An 18,673-nucleotide genomic window follows, 5' to 3' on the forward strand; every position below is an offset into this window, starting at 1 on the left:
TGTCAAAAGCAAAAATAGAACCTTCTGAAATCAAGATCACTTTGCTGGAGTCACAAATGGAGAGAGAATAAGAAAAGGAGAGGGAGCTTCCCTGGTGGCGCAGTGGTTGAGAGTCCACCTGCCGATGCAGGGGACACGGCTTCGTGCCCTGGTTCAGGAGGATCCCACATGCCGCGGAGCGGCTGGGCCGTGAGCCATGGCCGCAGAGCCTGCGCGTCTGGAGCCTGTGCTCCGCGACGGGAGAGGCCACAACAGTGAGAGGCCCGCGTACAGCAAAAAAAAAAAAAAAAAAAAAAAAAAAGAAAGAAAAGAAAAGGAGAGGAAAGAACTTCATTTATTCAGGGAGATATGAGGGAAGCTAAGTATGTGTGGGAGGCTATTATTTCTGAATATCATGGGTAGAAGAACATCTGGTTTTTGTATAGCTTCTTTAGTGTAAGAGTAATTTACATAAAAGAATAAAGTCAGTTCCATTATTCCTTCACTTTAATATTGGTTTGTGAATAACAATATGTATACCAGTAACGGTCTGATAAAGTTTTCACAGGTTTGTGGTAACATAAGAAAAAATAAGGACAATCAAATTTCTTATAAAGTTAATTTCATTCAAGTAAAGTCCTCCATTTTGAGATAATGCCTTTTACACTTTCTATTGACATTAAAATATCCCATCTTTTACAAAACGATGTTTAAAGTAGCTGGCATTTGTTCTTTCACTAGTGCCAACTTGGCCTAATAAAAAGTTGGCAACTGTATGTTGATCCCCACAGATTTTTGCACTCTGGCATCATCTCAAAGTCTGGAAGCTACTGATCTGTTCTCTTAGTATGTTTTAGTGAAGAAAACAGAAATATATAGAACTAAAAGCAATGAGACTATACCTAGGGTTCTTAGGCTTAAGAAAGAGGCACTTAATTGTGGCTCTCTAATTTTTAGGGAAAGAGCATCGAAGAAAATTAAAACCCAAAATTCAACCAAGAGATTCTTTGACTTTTATACCTCCTGTAACTAACTTCATGGGACTCTTCAAAACAAAAAAGACCACTGTTTCTCACAGTAGTTTTTCCTTTTCATCTGCAATTTCATCAGATATCACAACTGTATCAAGACCAAGAATAGTGCTTTTGAGCCAACTTGGGAAACATGTACAGAAAGCTAATCCGGAGCCTGCAGAAGGCTAATTAAAAACATTTTAGTGTAAAAGGATTCCTGAGCAATCTTTTAAAATTTTTTATTTTTAATTGTGGTAAAATATACATAACTGAGTAATCTTTTTGAATGGAAGTTCTTGATATTGATACTTAACAAATTTTCCTTAGCATGTCTACTGGAATTTAACATCAGGTCAGAAATATGGTTTCAAAAAATAAGTAGAAGTTTCTCTAATAGAATGCCTGCACTTAAAACTATTAAGATATAGGGGCTTCCCTGGTGGCGCAGTGGTTGAGAGTCCTCCTGCCGATGCAGGGGACCTGGCTTCGTGCCCTGGTTCGGGAGGATCCCACATGCCGCGGAGCGGCTGGGCCCGTGAGCCATGGCGGCTGAGCCTGCGCATCCGGAGCCTGTGCTCCACAACGGGAGAGGCCACAACAATGAGAGGCCTGCATACAGCGAAGAAAAGAAAAATAAAGAAAAAAAAAAAAACTATTAAGATATAGCAACTCACACAAGTGGCACAATTAGTGTATATATCAAGTGTTAGAAACATTTTAAAATAAGAAACATTTTTAAATTGGTATGCTGGGCTAAAAAGACCTGATTCAAAGTAGCCTACATGTTAACACTCACTGTACTACCTTAAGATATTTAATGATAAATACTACAGGTACACGAGTCTTCTAAAATCTGAAATGTATGCTTTTAAAAACATTTTACTAAAGAAAAATCTGAAATCATTTCCCATCAAGCACAAAAGTATGGCTAAAAAGTGTGGCCACCACTGTTGACCATTCTCCATATGTACAGAGTATCTTTGGTTTGCAGCTGGAATAGATGACATTCTTTGTGGCTTAGAATCATGTGATGTCTTTGCCCAACCAGTATTGTTTCCAGTAGGTGCAAGTTTTGATGTATGTCTGCTTCTCACATACAGCAGCAAATGGATTTGATATAAAAGCTAACTAGGTTTCAGTGGGTCCTTTAAAGAGCCACTGTTTTTCTCTGTCCACTTTGCTCAATTGTCTCTATAGTCTACCTGGGCTGCAGTGAACACATACATTAATTAGCAGTTATTTTCTCCAACATGCCTTAACGTAACAGTAATGATGGTGGTGACTGCAGCTACAGGTACTCAGGGCTTTCTGTGTGCCACAGTCCAAAGCCTGTGCTCTTAACCACTGTACAATAAGAGACCTCTTTAATCTTCAAATCTGATTCAAAATTATCTTAATAGCTCTGAGTCACAACTTCCTGGTGGAATTCTGAGAAGAATGGCATATTTTATACTAGAAAGGGATAAATAATTCAAATGATACAAACCTGTGTCATTTATTCAGCACTGTTAATTCATATCATTGGAAACATTAAGCCTCTCTAGACATTCGAAAGATAAAAGCCTTTAGACAGCAAACTTTGAGCTTTAAAACTGGCTTCAGGTGGTTTCAAAGTTGATGATCAGGGTTTTTTTGCATTCAATAACAGACATTTCCTGAGTATCTAGGCCTAGCCGGGCCAACCTACCACGCTTAAAACTTTACAGTATTTCTCCTTAAGTACAGCCCCAAAGTACAGATTATGTTTATTACCCTGCACTTGCTTTTTATTTTTAAAAATTATACATAAGATGAGAAAGGCCTCAATATATAGAGAGTTTCAGCAAATTGCCTGCCTCTTACCTGTACTATAAGCTAACTGGCACACATGCTTACCAACATAGAGTTCAATGTTTCTCCCTTTCTCTTCCTTCCTTCTGGCTAAATACTGAAAGACCTAAATATATGGAATGCTTCCAGAATTTGCTTGTTTTTTTTATCTGTAGTTTACCTGATTTATATCATGAACTTAATTTTGACATGTGTGTTTGTAGCATCTGGAATAGTTTTGATACTTTGAAATTTTAAGAACTTAGATTATAGATATTCCTATTTTATTTATTTATTTGGCTGCATTGGGTCTTCGTTTCTGTGCGAGGGCTTTCTCTGCTTGCGGCGAGCAGGGGCCACTCTTCATCGCGGTGCGCGGGCCTCTCACTGTCGCGGCCTCTCCTGTTGTGGAGCACAGGCTCCAGATGCACAGGCTCAGTAGTTGTGGCTCATGGGCCCAGTTGCTCCGCGGCATGTGGGATCCTCCCAGACCAGGGCTCGAACCCGTGTCCCCTGCATTGGCAGGCAGACTCTCAACCACTGCGCCACCAGGGAAGCCCGATACTCCTATTTTATAAAATTTGTGATGGTGGGAAAAAATTTTGGTCAATTTTCTTCATTAGTTTATATGCACTCTTATTGTAACAGTCAAAGGAAATACACTTTCTGTGAATTTAGATTCACATGATACAGAATACAAATCCAAATGTAAAAGGTGAATTCACAAACTAATAGTTTCTTCTAAATTATAGTTACAAACCAATTACATCATACCTATACCTCAACATCAAAGAATGTAAGCTTTATAAATGTTGCTGTTTCTATATGTTCTCTCATATAAAGTATACTTCCAGGATAAAATGGAGGATCATAAAGCAATATCCTACGATCACAATTCTAGAAAAAAGAATTACTTATGGAATTTCCCAAAAGGGAAGGTCACCATAAGGAAGGATTAAAATAAGAAATCTTTTCATTCTAGATTTTTATCCTTAACCTCTAGTTTCTCAATAAAGCAAGTCACTGATTAGAAAATTAACAATTTGATCCAGTATGGATGATGTAACATAGCAAAATCTCTCAAAGGACATTAAATAGTTAGTAGTATCATCCTTATATTCAAAGGACAGTACATTCAGTTATTTTAATCTGGGCAGAAAAAAAGTCATAAACTGTTATGATATCTGCAGTAAGAGTCAGAGTCAAAGGACATTACCCAAAAATAAAACAGCCCTTTTCACCTCATATATTTTCACTGATTAAATATACTTTCTAAAATAATGAATGTGAATATATGTGGCTAACTAAAAAGTACAATATACACTCGAGGGATTACTTGCATGTCATATTTCTTTTCTTTTTTTTTTGAGGTACGCGGGCCTCTCACTGTTGTGGCCCCTCCCATTGCGGAGCACAGGCTCCAGACACGCAGGCTCAGCGGCCATGGCTCACGGGCCCAGCTGCTCCGCAGCATGTGGGATCTTCCCGGACCAGGGCACGAACCCGTGTCCCCTGCATCGGCAGGCGGACTCTCAACCACTGTGCCACCAGGGAAGCCCATGCTTCCCTGGTGTCATATTTCTTAAAATGTCATATTTCTTAAAATCCCATTTTAAGAAATGTATAGAAATCCCATTTGCTCCAGAGAAGATACCGAATAATATATATATTTTTATAATTACTAACATATATTCTTTTGTTTTGACTTAGAATTCTTGAGTTGACATGACTTTGACCTGGCTACCTTTCTAAAATTGCTCTCTCATTAGAAAAGTCAGGCTAATATATCCTGATATGAAAAAGGGGGGTAAAGATCTATGCCTGTATAATATGGGGCCAGGATTTAGCAGAATTGCTATATTTTTTCCAAGGTTTTTCTTTCTACTTGCCAATATCAGTATATTCTTTTTCCCACAAGATGTTTTATTTGGTTTTTGATAAAAAAAAACCTATACTCCCTTATAAGACTATAACATATTATTATAGTCTCTCAGAAGAGCAGGTTAACCATCAAACATAAAAAGGATAACAAAGAAAGTCTTGATGAACAATTAGTATTATATATTTGATATACAAAAAAATCAAAACTTTACTACTACCTTTAGGGATATTTTTGAAAAGCAAAAATCAAATCTTCATTTTTAATCGTGGTACTTTTATGGCAGCTTCTCCAACTTCTTTTGATATATCTGCTCCAAGAGGACATCTGCATCAAAATCAGACAAATGACATTATTTCAAATTATTTTACATTATTTGTTTACTGATCTGTTACTAGCTCTGCAAACTATCTGCTTAGAATTCTGACAAACAATATACGTATCTAGTGAATAACTGACTATATGTGATGGTGGTTCTTGAATCCATAAAAGTACAATAGGACCTCAAACCAGAATAATGGGTGAAGGAAGGCTAGAAATCTAAATTGGACAATTTTTTAAAACCACTTTGAGGTATAATTGACATGTTAAAAGCTATACATATTTAATGCATACAATTCAATGAGTTTGGGGTTGAGATGTTTTTGAAAGAGTTCTCTCTCAAATACTGTAAATAAATAAAAACTTGAAACAGAAAAAAATAACAAAAAGTTGCCTTATAATGCTCTACAAAGCTAACAGGGTAAAAACAGTTTACCATACAAAGTCAGACCTGCATTTATTCTAACTTCAGAAATTCTCCAGGTTTCAAAAGCTAGCTTGCTCCTTTTCTACCTTCCTTTGTCACTGGTGGCAGGAGAGGTCTTAGATCCTACCCTCTTTCTCTGTTCTTCCTCAGTAAATACTTTTGGCCTCAGATTTCTGCTTTTGTACAATGTTGCCCTATACAAAGCTTCAAATGGACCCCAACCTAAAAAAAGCCATCATCTCCAGCCTCAACACTGCCCACAAGAAGGCAGTGTTGGATCAGATGGTAGATTCTACCTGAGGCTAGGCCATCAACTTAAGGGATTCTTTCTACTAGTAGTTCAGTCACTACTAACTAAACTGTTCATTTATGATCAGCCTTAATAGTCTATGGTTCACGTAGGTATAGTTATGTACTAAAATGCTGAAAAGTTTAAAACAGCAGATGAAACACTGTTGAAAATAGAATTGTTAGATTATGAAACATAATCATGCTTTACTGTTTTTACTATTCCAGAATTAGCTTAAGACCAGAACTTGATAACAAATTGAAAAACTGTGCTACTCCTAGGAACTTTGATTTGGGAGAGGAAATAAGGCTTGCAGAAAACAGCTATCTTTTGGCCATTTCTCAGCTGCCTGTGGAGAAGTATACTCACAACCCAGTCTCCCAGCTGAATGCTTCTTGCACATTTTCCTTAAGTTTCCAGCACGGCAGCTGATGCTGAGATGGTCCTAACACTGCAAAAGTCCAGGTCATGGACATGGTTTCCATTCTGGTCCCCAATGAGGGAATTCATCATCCTTACCCACTGCCTGTTTCTAACCTATGCTTTGTCAACATTTATATAATTTAAGCTATAACAAAAATATTTCTTATAAGGTATCTAACGCTTAGGTTAAATGAAAAAAATTAATGTACTCTTTCTTCAAGTACCACCAGAGTGTCAATGAAAACCTCAAATATAAAAGCAAAATCCAGGCTTTGACTTTTACAATGCAACTTGCATAAAGATTATGAATGGTACCACGTACTTTGGCTCATAGCGGATGCCTTCTGTGCTGTGTAAAATGCCCAAGCCAGCACGCAATCTTTCAACACCATTCCTAAATAAGAATCAATAAAAATAAAATAACTAGCCCAAGATTTAAAGGAAGAAAATTTAGCATGATGAAATGGCAATTAATATTTACATAATTATGAGTGAAGCACAAACATCCATGGCTTACCACGCAATCATAACGCCATTGTCAGTGCACAGTCTGGGAGGAGGACACAACAAAGTGCATTGTGTTGCATCTGTCACGATTTCCAGAGCTTTTCGGATATGTAAGTTACTTGCAACGCCTCCAGATACAACCTGAAAAAGTTGAGAAAACCAAAATTAACAATATCACACATGAATATGAGCTAAGCTGTGAGCTAAACCCGGGGAAATTACCAGCATTATACAATAAGACAATATCACATTTTGGTAGGTGGGTAATGAGCAAGTGATATATCTATATAATAAACATTTGCAAAGGAAACAAAAGTCACCAACAATTTCAATATTACCATATGATCACTTTCATTTTTGTATTTTCTTCTAACCCTTTTCTCATTACAATCATAGTACAGTATTTTAGACCCTGCAGTTTTCACTTGTAAGTATTTTTTTTCATTTTACTACATAATTCTTAAACTATTACCTTTGATATTTGTGTAATATTCCATTTTGTGAACCTACCATTTAAATATTTTTCTCGCTTTACAATTTTCCAAAGAATGAAGTTTAAGATACACAGGCAATTTATCAAGGCTTTTAAGCACATTTAAAGGGATTTCATCAAAGGAACATAAATCTGAAGGAAACAGCCTATTTTTCCTTCAATAATGACAGCAGTTATACTGCATTTTGTTTCATACTGTAAACCCTCTTTTAAATTCAATAAGATGCAGCCTTGAACTTTTTTGCCGCACAGGCTGTACAGATGTCCTATAAAGCTGCCAGGCCTGTACAGGGAATGGTTGTTAAAAGTTTTGTTTTGTTTTGAATTATTTATTTATTTATTTTTGGCTGCATTGGGTCTTCGTTGCTGCACGTGGGCTTTCTTTAGTTGCGGCGAGAGGTCTTCTCATTGCGGTGGCTTCTCTTGTTGCGAAGCACGGGCTCCAGGCGCGTGGGCTCAGTAGTTGTGGCTCACTGGATCTAGAGCACAGGCTCAGTAGTCGTGGTGCACGGGCTTAGTTGCTTCGCGGCATGTGGGATCTTCCCAGACCAGGGCTCGAACTCATGTCCCCTGTGTTAGCAGGCGGATTCTTAACCACTGCACCACCAGGGAAATCCCAATGGCTGTTAGTTTTTATTCTACGTGATTTCATACTGTCTGCGATAGCATATGGCATAAAGATCTTTTCATCCTATGCTTAGGGTCAATTAATCTCTGGGAAGAAAAGTAACATACTGTAAAGGATTACTACTATTCTAAAATTACAAAACTTACCAGTACTGCATTACTTTGACATAACAAGTCTCTCTGCTTGCAAAATAGAATAGCACGATGTGTTCTTTTTGCAATGTGGCAGGCTACTGTGTGCTGTACTGCAGCAGCAATATCTGCAGCTGAAGACAGGATTTGCCCCTTCTCAATACCTGCAGGAATGAGCAGGTATTTTTAGGTACAATCCAGTGTTACTTATTTGTCCAACTTTACTAATTAGAAATATACCTTCTTCTTTTTCCTTTTGCATTATCATCTTATCAATAATGTGATGAAGTCCAGAAAAAGAAAAGTCACAATTTTTAGCATGTTGCATGGGAGGTTTGAAATCAAAATGCAGTTTATTTCCCTGTTTGGCCAAATGTTCTATAGCCTTCCCACCACTCATGGTGGAGCACTCTGGATGTTTTATTAAAGAAAGTCTTCTTGCTACCTATCAAAAACAAACAAAAATTTTTGTAATGTCATGAAACTGTACATTTTGAAACCCGGGTGCAAAGGAAATGAATTTAACCCTGGGTGAATAAGACATGCAATACTTTTACAAACATGGACCAGAACTGGTGGTCAGTCAAGACAGACAATCTTGCTGTTTCTGACAACCTGATCAATAGTGGCCAATCACTGCCTTCCTATCTACTTTTGCTCTTCTACTGGGGATGGAAAATAGGTTTGAAAATGACAATGACTGCTTAATGATGAACTTCAAAAATAAGAACCTGTCCTATTTCTTCCAATCATTTCAGCTGTTGGCAACAGGTTTTTTTTATAAGGCAGTAGGCTTTAAGATTCTAAAACAAAGGAAAAGAAATCTGCTTGTCAGTGGTGTCAGCAATTGTAACATTTAATAATAGAACTTTGTGCATCTTTAATGTCCTTATGTTATCTTTATATATCCTCTTATTTCACTTTTTAAAGGTACATTACACTTCACAAAGCACTTTCTTTCATATATTATTTGATTAAAAAAGTGTATATACAAACTATTTGAGCCTTTATATACTGATGTAAACCTCATATCATTTTATTCAGAATGGGTAAGAAGGGATCTTTTATAAAATTATGTACTACTCTTTTTTTGTTTACTACTGCACATAAGTTTTTTTAGTCTAATATATTATTCAGAAATATTTAGATGAATAGCAGTAGTGTATCTATTACTATTTAGCTGAAATAGACACCTTAACAAAAAAGAATAGAGATATTAATTCTTAATTACCTTGTCAAGCATGTCACCTGGCGCTATATCCAAAGACTTTCCAAGAAGCAGAAAATCTGAAACTCCTCTAACTAATGCCAAAAGACAATGACCTCCTGAAATCAAAAGAACTAAAAAAGGAAATTCTACTTTATTTGTCAACCTAATAGTAAGTGCATGAGCCTCCATATGATGAATGGGAATGAAGGGCTTTTTTAACTGGTCTACCAGTTGTAAGCTAAATGATAAGCCTACACCCAGGCTTAAAGCAAGTCCTGGTTTTATGGTAGTTGCAATTGCTGAGAGTTCACTTGGAGAGACTTTACTGGCAGAGAGAGCTTCTTGCACTATGCGTTGAATATTTTCTCTATGAAGCTGTTGAGCTACTGGAGGAATAATCCCACCTGTTCTGAAAGATATAAAAAAAACAGCTTTTTATAATTTTAAGATTATAAAAATAGAGAAAGAAAAAGTATATATTATGGCTGAAGGCATGTTTTCAAATTAACCATTATATAGCTAAACACATTAGTAAGTCAAGTATTTTCAAATTATGTGTGCCTTATAATGTACAGTACATTATAAGAACTCACCATGCAGTGATTAAGGATGTTATTTAATGTCTCTAACTTTTCAAAACTGTATACAACAAACTCCTATGGATTTGTTTCTTGATAAATGAAATCACCAAAATAATTTTGAGAAGCATTCTAAGGAACGAGTCTTGAATAAGGAAAGGACAGGATAAAACTGGATTTTAGGAAAATTAATCTATCTGACTGGAAGAAAAGAAATACTAACAGAGAGAAACATGAAGACAGTTTTGTGAAGAAGACGAGTTTATTTTTAAACACACTGCACTTGAGCTCATGGTAGGACAGCAGACAGCTTGAAATCCTGAAATAAAGTTTGGGAATCCAGTCTTTAATTGGATTTGTAATTTTGATTTTTGGTCCATATAGGACAAGCAGTGGATGACCACTCCAAATGTCAAGAATAAAGAATTAGAAGGCAAAGTGGTTAGCAAAAAATTAGCCAGCATGTGACTGATCAGAGAGGCAGAGCAAAAATATAGAGAGTCTGCAAGATATACCTCTAATCTCAAAAAAAACCCCTTCAAATATTGATGTTGTAAGATCTATATACACGGCATTCAATGAATATTTAATAGTTAAAATATGTACTGTGTCAGTCAATGAGGGCAATATTTAAAAGAAATGATCTTATTTCAACACATCCATAATATAATACCATTTTCCTTAATTCTTCAAAGAGACTTTTTCTCCTATATTCCTCAATTCTGTTAATGGCATCAATAACCTCCTAATCACTTGGGTTTCCAGGCTTATCTTTATCTCCTTTCTTTCCCTTACTTTCCACATTTAATTAAGTTTATCACCATTGATAAGGTCAGCACTGTCCCACTGCCACCACCAAGTTCGAAAAGCTCTCATTAACTCAGTCTATTCAAAGGCTTCTAACTGTACTTCCCTAGATACATTCTCTGATCCTTGGAATTGTTCTGTATGGTGTTGCCAGAAAAAAAGCACAGTGCTAACCTCATCACTCACCTACTCAAAAGCTTTTACTTTCTTGGAATTTGGGAGACTTTAAATCCAAATCCTCTCCCTCCTACTCATTTCTTCCTCCTCCCACTTGCCTACTCCCCTTCCTTTCTGTGCCTCTTCTATGTATTATCTTCTAAGGATTATGCTAAGCATCAGAGACAGAAGAGATGAATAAGACCATGGCTTTATTCTCAAAGAATTAATTATGATTAATAAAATCATTAATTAATAATCAAATAATAATTTGTAGACAGTATGGAAAGCGGATGATTAAAGAACAAAGCTAATAAAGAGGCAGTGAAACCATTTAGCCTCAAGACTGGAGCCAAGAGTCCAGGCAAGAGACAATAAGGGCTTGAACTAAGTGGAAAGTGGGAGGAAAAGTTTCAAGAAATATTTGGGAGGTAGATTTACTATGACTAGGTGACTGATTTGGGTACAGAGTGGTGAGGGAGAAGTCAAGATTGTCCTTCAGGTCTCTGGCTCGAAAGAAAGAACTCCTCTTCCAAGCAATCCTCTATTATTGCACTTGCCATGCTGTTTTACAATGACCTATTTACCTATCTGCCTTCTTCACTTTATACTAGTAAGAGAAGTACTATTGTTACTAGTAATAGGTAGGTTTTTTTGAGCCCTTGCTATTTGTCAAGACTGCACTAAATGCTTTAAAAGAATTCACATTTAACCTTCACAACAATATTATAAGCTGGTTGTCATTATTATCCCCATTTCACAGATAAGGACACTAAGACATAGAAAATGGTGCAAGGTCTCAAAACTAGTCAGTGGCTGGGCTTCTCTGGTGGCGCAGTGGTTGAGAGTCCGCCTGCTGATGCAGGGGACACGGGTTCGTGCCCCGGTCCGGGAAGATCCCACATGCCGCGGAGTGGCTGGGCCCGTGAGCCATGGCCGCTGAGCCTGCACGTCCGAAGCCTGTGCTCCGCAACAGCAGAGGCCACAACAGTGAGAGGCCCGCGTACCGCAAAAAAAAAAAAAAAAAAAACTAGTCAGTGGCTGAACCAGAATGTAAACCACTTTATATGGTAAGCTGCTCAGAGGAAAGGATCATATATATGTACCCACAGTGCCTAGATGCTGCCTTGCAATTGTAGGTATTCAATAAATAATGAGATGCGCTGAGGAGATGGTACCAAATAGTTTATTTGCCTATATATTCCTCTCAAGTGACTCACGCGCTAGCTAAACTGTTTGCCCAGTACCTTCTCACCTCTTTGCCTTTGCCAGTGATGCTCTCTCAGCCTACAATATTCTTTCCATCCTCTTTCATTGAAGGCCTAACTATCTCTCAAGGCCACTGACCCCTGCAACATGTCATGTGCTATGCTGGGCACTAGGCATAGTGTAGTGGTTAATACAGACGCAGCCCCTGTCACCATGGAGCTGAGAGTCTATTGGGGGAAAGACTGTACATAAGTAAACAAACATAAAAATTATGAAAAGAATTATGAGGAAAATATGCAGGATATGGTATATAGAATAAACAGGGTGGGAGTACCTAATTTAGATTAAGTGGTTAGGGTAGGCCTTTCTGTGCAGCTAACATTTACATGTTCAAATGTCCAATACACCCCAAAATAATGAAAGAACTGTAAAACTGAGGCATGGTAATAAGTTATTGTCTGCACTACTTCTTTGATACTCACTTTATGCTGCCTTGCACTGCTAACTTTCCTTGTAGGTCTACATAACATGTCTCAAAGATTAGGTTAAGCTTCTTAAAGGCAAGGACTTGTTAGTATTTCACTGTGCCTTATTAAGACCTAACACAGTCCCTTTCATATAATACGTAACCATCAGAGGCCTACTCTGCCTCTTCACGTATACTATTTCTAATATTCTGTATTATTTCTATTATGCACCACACAATCCTATAAGATAGACATTATCTTTCCCATTTTATGGATGTGAAAACAGAATCAGAGAGGATCAGGAACTTCCCAAGTCAGAACCAATACCAATCACTAATTCATGATTCACACACAGGTTTGTGATCTCAAAACACCAAACTTTTTCACTATTCAGATGTTGTAAATTAATGGCTTGACAGCATATCTGAACTGTATGGTATTTTAATATATTTGAATTACCTACTAATTTTTAAAATCTGGGAGATATTACCGTAACATTCTGGATTTCCATTTTCTCTTGAACATTCTGATAATCAAATAACATAAGGCCTACATTCTTGCATGGCAACAACTGGCTGGAGCTGAGTAGTGACCTATAGATATTTTCCACATTATACCCAGCCTACCTATTTATGTAACCTGCCTGGTGGCCCTCTAGAAAAATCTGAGTTTATAAACCTGGCACCATTCTGTGCTTTAATACAACAGTATATTGTTATTTAAGTACCAATATGAATTATATGTGTAAATGTGAATAGGATTTTCTTTTGCAGTGATTAACACAGGCTAGAAGTCAGGTCATACTTTCCTAGGACTTCAGTTGAGACCATGAAACATAACAGGTGGACAAAAGAGAAAAAGGCATGAGGGGAAATCATGGATAAATATTGGAGTTTAGTTTCTTTTTGGCAACAGGATTAGCTAAGGTTGGGACCTTATTGTGGAGCTCCTTAAAAGCCAGGTTGAGGGGTTTAAGGTTTTCTACGGCAGTTATTAGAAACTTTTGCATGAAAGAAGAAATTAGTTCTTAAAATTTAACTTTTGTATGTAATAAATACAAAAAAAAATTATTTCATTTTATTTTTCCAAAAAAAAGTGGAAACTACCGAGATAATGTCTACTCACTTTAAATGAACTTCGGTTTGGGAATGTATTGCTTCTCCCAAAACATTTCCGGTTTCATCCACCACAGCAGCTGCTGTATCATCACAACTGGTTTCAATTCCCAAAACTAGTTTATGAAGAAATAGTTTTCCAGGATGAAAATTAAAACTTCTTAGAAATTCATACATATTCCTTTTTGATGGTTTAGAAAAAACTCCTGCTGTCTTATTCAATATTAGCATATTTACTGTATAGATAATTCCTGGAAAAGAATTAAAGAAACAAACTATTATTTGGAACTGACATTAGCCACTAGCCCATTCAGTAAAGCAAAATTCCAAAAACTTGGTTTATTTTTCAATATATAGTTTTATAAAAATTTAGGAAAGGTTTGTAAAAGTTAGCAAAAAATTTTAGTCTGTAGAAATCTGTTAATATAAATAACAGTATGAATGAATATAATGCTCTTTAAGAGGGAAAACGGGAAATTAGATATAAAATTTTTATTATTACTATTACTTGCATGCTGTTCTTACCAAACTATTGATTATTCTTTATAAAACAGCTAATGTTACAGTACAACAGCTGCATGGATAGTCTTTGGAAAAGTGCTATTCATTTTTTATAGCTAAAATTAAGACAAAATGTGGTTTAAAAAAAATCAGTAAGGGCAAAATGGAACTGATGAAAATCAATGCATTCCATTTCCTAGAAACACCTTTCAAAAGAAAAATTTAATCATTTGGTCGGAAAACAATAGTTCACATAAAACACAAAGTAAGATTTAGTCGTCTAAGTTTAGAAACAAGTGTTCTCATAAAGCTCATCTTTTTGCCTGCGCGGCCATGGCTCACGGGCCTAGCCGCTCCGCGGCATGTGGGATCTTCCCGGACCAGGGCACGAACCCGTGTCCCCTGCATCGGCAGGCGGAGTCTCAACCAGTGCGCCACCAGGGAAGCCCTCATATAGCTCATTTTAAAAGAGCATCTCAACTAAAACGACCGTAACCTAATACCTATTTTATCCATTAATTACAATTGTTTGAATTAAATCTCCATTTTTGCCACAGATTTATCATAATAGGGATCTCCCCAAATCCTCTTTGCCCCCAATAACAGCAGTCCATCATTAAAGCACCCTGGTTTTTTCACACTGCCAAATATCTAGTCTCATGCCTCCCAAATCACCTGTTCTAGAACCTTCTAGATATTTAAGTAGGCTCTTTCCCTATCACACTAATGGACAAAATGGAAAAAAATAAAAGAGCGAATATTGGAACTTTTATTGTTCCATAGGAGCAGAGGGCATCCAGGGATTAGAGATAAGCGACGTATTCACAGAGGACCCCTGCAGAGGATGCAGCCCCAACAGACGCGCCACGAGAAATTAGACTTATAGTCACTAAATCCAGCCAAGGAGGCTTGTGCGAAGCCCTCCTCGTTCGGGCCAGGAAGGATCCCAAGCGAACCCTGGGCACTTGGCCAGCGCTGGTCTCTGCTCTAAGGCGAGGGACTCTGACTGGAACCGCTTTTCCAGGCGCGCGAAAGCATCAGTGGAGAGAGGGCTGAGCTGTTTCACCCACCTTCCTCGTGAACGACAGTAACTAGTACTCGTCTACTTTCCGCAGCAAAGCCGATCGACCGCCCTTTCCTAGGTGCAAGGAAGCCCGAACCTGTCGCCCCGGAAGTGATGTCATCAACACGGAGCCCGCGTCCCGTCGCCAGGGTCAGCTGGTATTCCCCTAGAAGGCGTCACTCTTCGAGTAAATATAAGCACAAAGGCTCTCATTCCCCAGATGGTGCACTCAAGCAATTCTCCCAGATTTGTAGGTAAGAATACTATAAGGTCACACGGCTAGTGACTGATCTAGTGGAGACCGAGCACAGATTCGACTACATAACATTTAGTTCTAAACACTATGCTACGTTAAAAGAAAAAAAAATTTTGCCTTAGGCTGCAATTTGGACACCACTGAGAGAAAAGTATGACTTTGCTTACTCTGGAGGTAAAGTATGTACTTCAGCATAGTATGTACCTCCTTGTACCTCCTTCAGTCTTTTGTTTTTATTTGTATGTGAACTTGTTACCATTTGAATAGATTTATCCCAATCTGTTTTTCTTCCCGGCTAGGCGCTAAGATTTTACTGAACAAGGACTTTATAAATGCAAGGTTGGACAGGGCTGGCACATGTATCTGCGCCTTGCATGGTGTGAAGCTCTTGGTATGAGGTAGGGAAGTCACAGTTATGGTCTAGTGGCAGATGTGTAATTCATGATTTCCAGATATGTAAATTTATAATTATCAGGACATTAGTAAGAATTTTTAAGGTAGAACTTCGGTTTATCAAAAATTTCATTTATGTGACAATAATAACCATAATTAATAATAAAGTGGCACTTACTATGTGCCAGGCACTGTTGCAGATTAATTAATCCTCACAACAATCGCATGAGGTAGTTACTGTCCTCATTTTGCAGATGAGACAACTGGACCATAGAGTTTGGGTGATTTGCAGATTACACAGCTTGTAAGTGCAGAGCTAGTATTAGAAGTCAGGCCATCTGCTCTGGAGTCTGTTTTCAAACTGACAGAAGATTAAATAGTTCATATTTTCCCTAGGATGTGTTGTTGACCCAAAAGAGGAAAAAAGAAAACTTAAGACCTAAAGGTTAAGAAAAAGTAGTCATCCTGATTGCATATGATAGGGCAGGAGTTATTTTCTTATACACTGTGATCTATTCTGAACATAAAATCATTCCTGTCTGGCATTGTTTTTCTTGCAACTTGAATTACTTTGTTCCAGTACTCTCCTGTGCTGTCTAGAGTTATCCCTGTTGTGTTTGGTAGTATCAATAGTAGAATCCTTAACTGGGCACTCTTGGCTGGTGCTGAGTCTGAATGCTGCATTATGTGAAAGAGCCAAACTTTAGGACACATTAGGAAGATATTTTATTCTTTGTTTGAGTGCATGTGGGTGGTAGAAAGAAATGGTACTTACACCAGGTCCCACATATTTGGCAAGTGAAGGTATAAAGCTTTCATGTTCTTTATCGTACTGGAGAAGTTATTGCGGGAAAGGCATGCTCTCTGGGGCTTGTCTGAGCTTTCATGCAGATCACATCATATGGTTTGAATGCCACATTCATGGGCGTTCTCAAGAAAATATGGCTTAACCACTGTAACTTCAACTTGAATTGAGAGCTCTGAATCTAAATATGTTCACTTTGTCTCTGCTATTGCTTAGCTTTCCATTTGTAAACTTAAGAGGAAAACTTTATATAGAAGAATCTCTACAATACTCATTCCCTACTTATGTCTTACTAAACTGGATTTCATTTTCACATATCACATATTTATTGGTTCTTTCCTTTGTGCTAGGCAGTTTATTAGTTGTTAGGGATCAAAGATAAAATCCATTTTCTATTTTCAAGGAACTGAGTCTAATAATAGGCAATTACAATACAGCATTATGGAAAATGTGCATTGAGAGAAAAGTTGCAGGGGAAGGCGGTATCCACAGTCTAGCAGGACCATGGTGTGATGACTGGGTTTCAACATCTGATTCTTTTCTTAGGTTGAAATTGGTTTATCAGATCTGGAAGTGACTGGACTCTGTAGTGCTGAGTCACACACTCAATTTGCTAAGAAACTGCTATGTAAAACCCATAATACTAATGTATTAACTTAAGAGAAATGATGGAGGGTCTAGGATAGTTGAGCTTGCTGATCCTTACCTTCTCTGTGTTGATCAAATTACAATGAAAGCCAGATCCAAATTATAACGATTGTTTAGCACAATGGAATGGAAGCAATAGAAATGAGTTTGGTGCTTTTAACAGCTAATATTTCAGGCCTGATGCACCCCTTTCCACTTGAGTCACATACCCGCCTTATGTTCTTCATAGGTTGGATTGTGCTAAAAATACACTGTCATTTGCCTTTCTCTTCTTAAAGTTTCTTTGCTGACAAATATTTTTTGATGTGGAACATTCTTTCATTAATGGTAATACCATCAATCAGGAATCATCTTTGGAAGATATTTTGCTTTTTATTTCGTTTGCAGAACGATTATGCTTATTTTACAAATTTACTGCTTTTTAAAAATTGTGTTAAGGGCTTCCCTGGTGGCGCAGTGGTTGAGAGTCCGCCTGCCGATGCAGGGGACACGGGTTCGTGCCCCGGTCCGGCAAGATCCCACAGGCCGGGGAGCGGCTGGGCCCGTGGCCGCTGAGCCTGTGCTCTGCAACGACAGTGAGAGGCCCGCGTACCGCAAAAAAAAAAAAAAAAAAAAAAAAAAAAAAAAATTGTGTTAAAATATATGTTAACAAAATCACCATTTTAAACAGTTCAGTGGCAATAAGTACATTCACATTGTTGTGCAGCGGTCACTACCATCCATCTCCAAAACTTTTTCATCTTCCCCAGCTGAAACTCTGTATCCATTAAACACTAATTTCCCATTTCCCTTTCATCTCAGCCCCTGGCAACCACCATTCTTTCTGTCCTTATGACTTTGACTACTCTAGGTACCTCATGTAAGTGGGCTCACACGGTACTTGTCCTTTCGTGACTGGCTTATTTCACTTAGCATTAATGTCAAGGTTCATCCAGTGTGGTAGTATGTCTCAGAATTTCCTTCCTTTTAAAGCTAAATAATATTCCATTGTGTACATACACCATATTTTGTTTATGCATTCATCTGACAGTGGACACTTCGGTTACCTCCACCTTCTGACTGTTATGAATAGTGCTGGTATAAACGTGGGTCGTACAAGTATCTTTTCAAGTCCCTGCTTTCACTTCTTTGGGATATATACCCAGAAGTGGAATTGCTGGATCATATGGTAATTGTGTTTATTTTTTTGAGAATTTGCCATACTCAGATGACCTTATTTTTCAAGTGTGTGGGGTCTACATGTTTTGGCAGTAGAGAGAGAGGGTGAATTTCTTTGTTGCTTCCGTAAACTCCCTATGACCATTAAGCACCATGATAGAAGCATGCGTTTGATAATTCAAAGGAGGGACAGATGTTTCAAAGCAGAATCACTGTATCAGGTTTTCATGTAGTAGCTGGTATACTCGTATTTTCCTGGGCAATAGCCAATAAATCATCTGCTCTTCTGTTTCCATTTAAAAAATTACAAAATGAAGAAGATAATGCATGCTTATCTTGCAAAATCTTCAAGTTTTTCAAAAAAGTGTCAAAAAATTTATAACTATATAGTTGGGAAGTCAGAATATT

General features: G+C 37.6%; 1 protein-coding gene across 3 annotated transcripts; it reads right to left on the reverse strand.

Moving 5' to 3' along the window:
- Nucleotides 1–1,442: 1,442 nt before the first annotated feature.
- OSGEPL1 (O-sialoglycoprotein endopeptidase like 1) lies at nt 1,443–15,099 on the reverse strand. Of its 3 annotated transcripts, XM_079923474.1 has the most exons (9): nt 15,013–15,099; nt 13,452–13,692; nt 9,131–9,518; nt 8,140–8,344; nt 7,915–8,063; nt 6,658–6,788; nt 6,463–6,534; nt 4,898–5,007; nt 1,443–3,365 (listed from the first exon to the last, which is right to left on the reverse strand). In XM_079923474.1, exons 2-8 carry the CDS (start codon nt 13,670–13,672, stop codon nt 4,929–4,931), a joined length of 1,245 nt encoding a protein of 414 aa, XP_079779600.1. In that variant the 5' UTR covers nt 13,673–13,692; nt 15,013–15,099; the 3' UTR covers nt 1,443–3,365; nt 4,898–4,928. The 3 variants fall into 3 exon arrangements, with proteins under 3 accessions (XP_079779600.1, XP_079779599.1, XP_079779601.1); XM_079923473.1 differs by lacking the exon at nt 1,443–3,365 and having other exon boundaries at nt 4,125–5,007; XM_079923475.1 differs by lacking the exons at nt 1,443–3,365; nt 6,463–6,534 and having other exon boundaries at nt 4,947–5,007.
- Nucleotides 15,100–18,673: the final 3,574 nt, after the last annotated feature.

Source organism: Stenella coeruleoalba (assembly GCF_951394435.1).
Source record: "Stenella coeruleoalba genome assembly, chromosome: 6".
In the NCBI taxonomy this organism is placed as follows: Eukaryota; Metazoa; Chordata; class Mammalia; order Artiodactyla; family Delphinidae; genus Stenella; species Stenella coeruleoalba.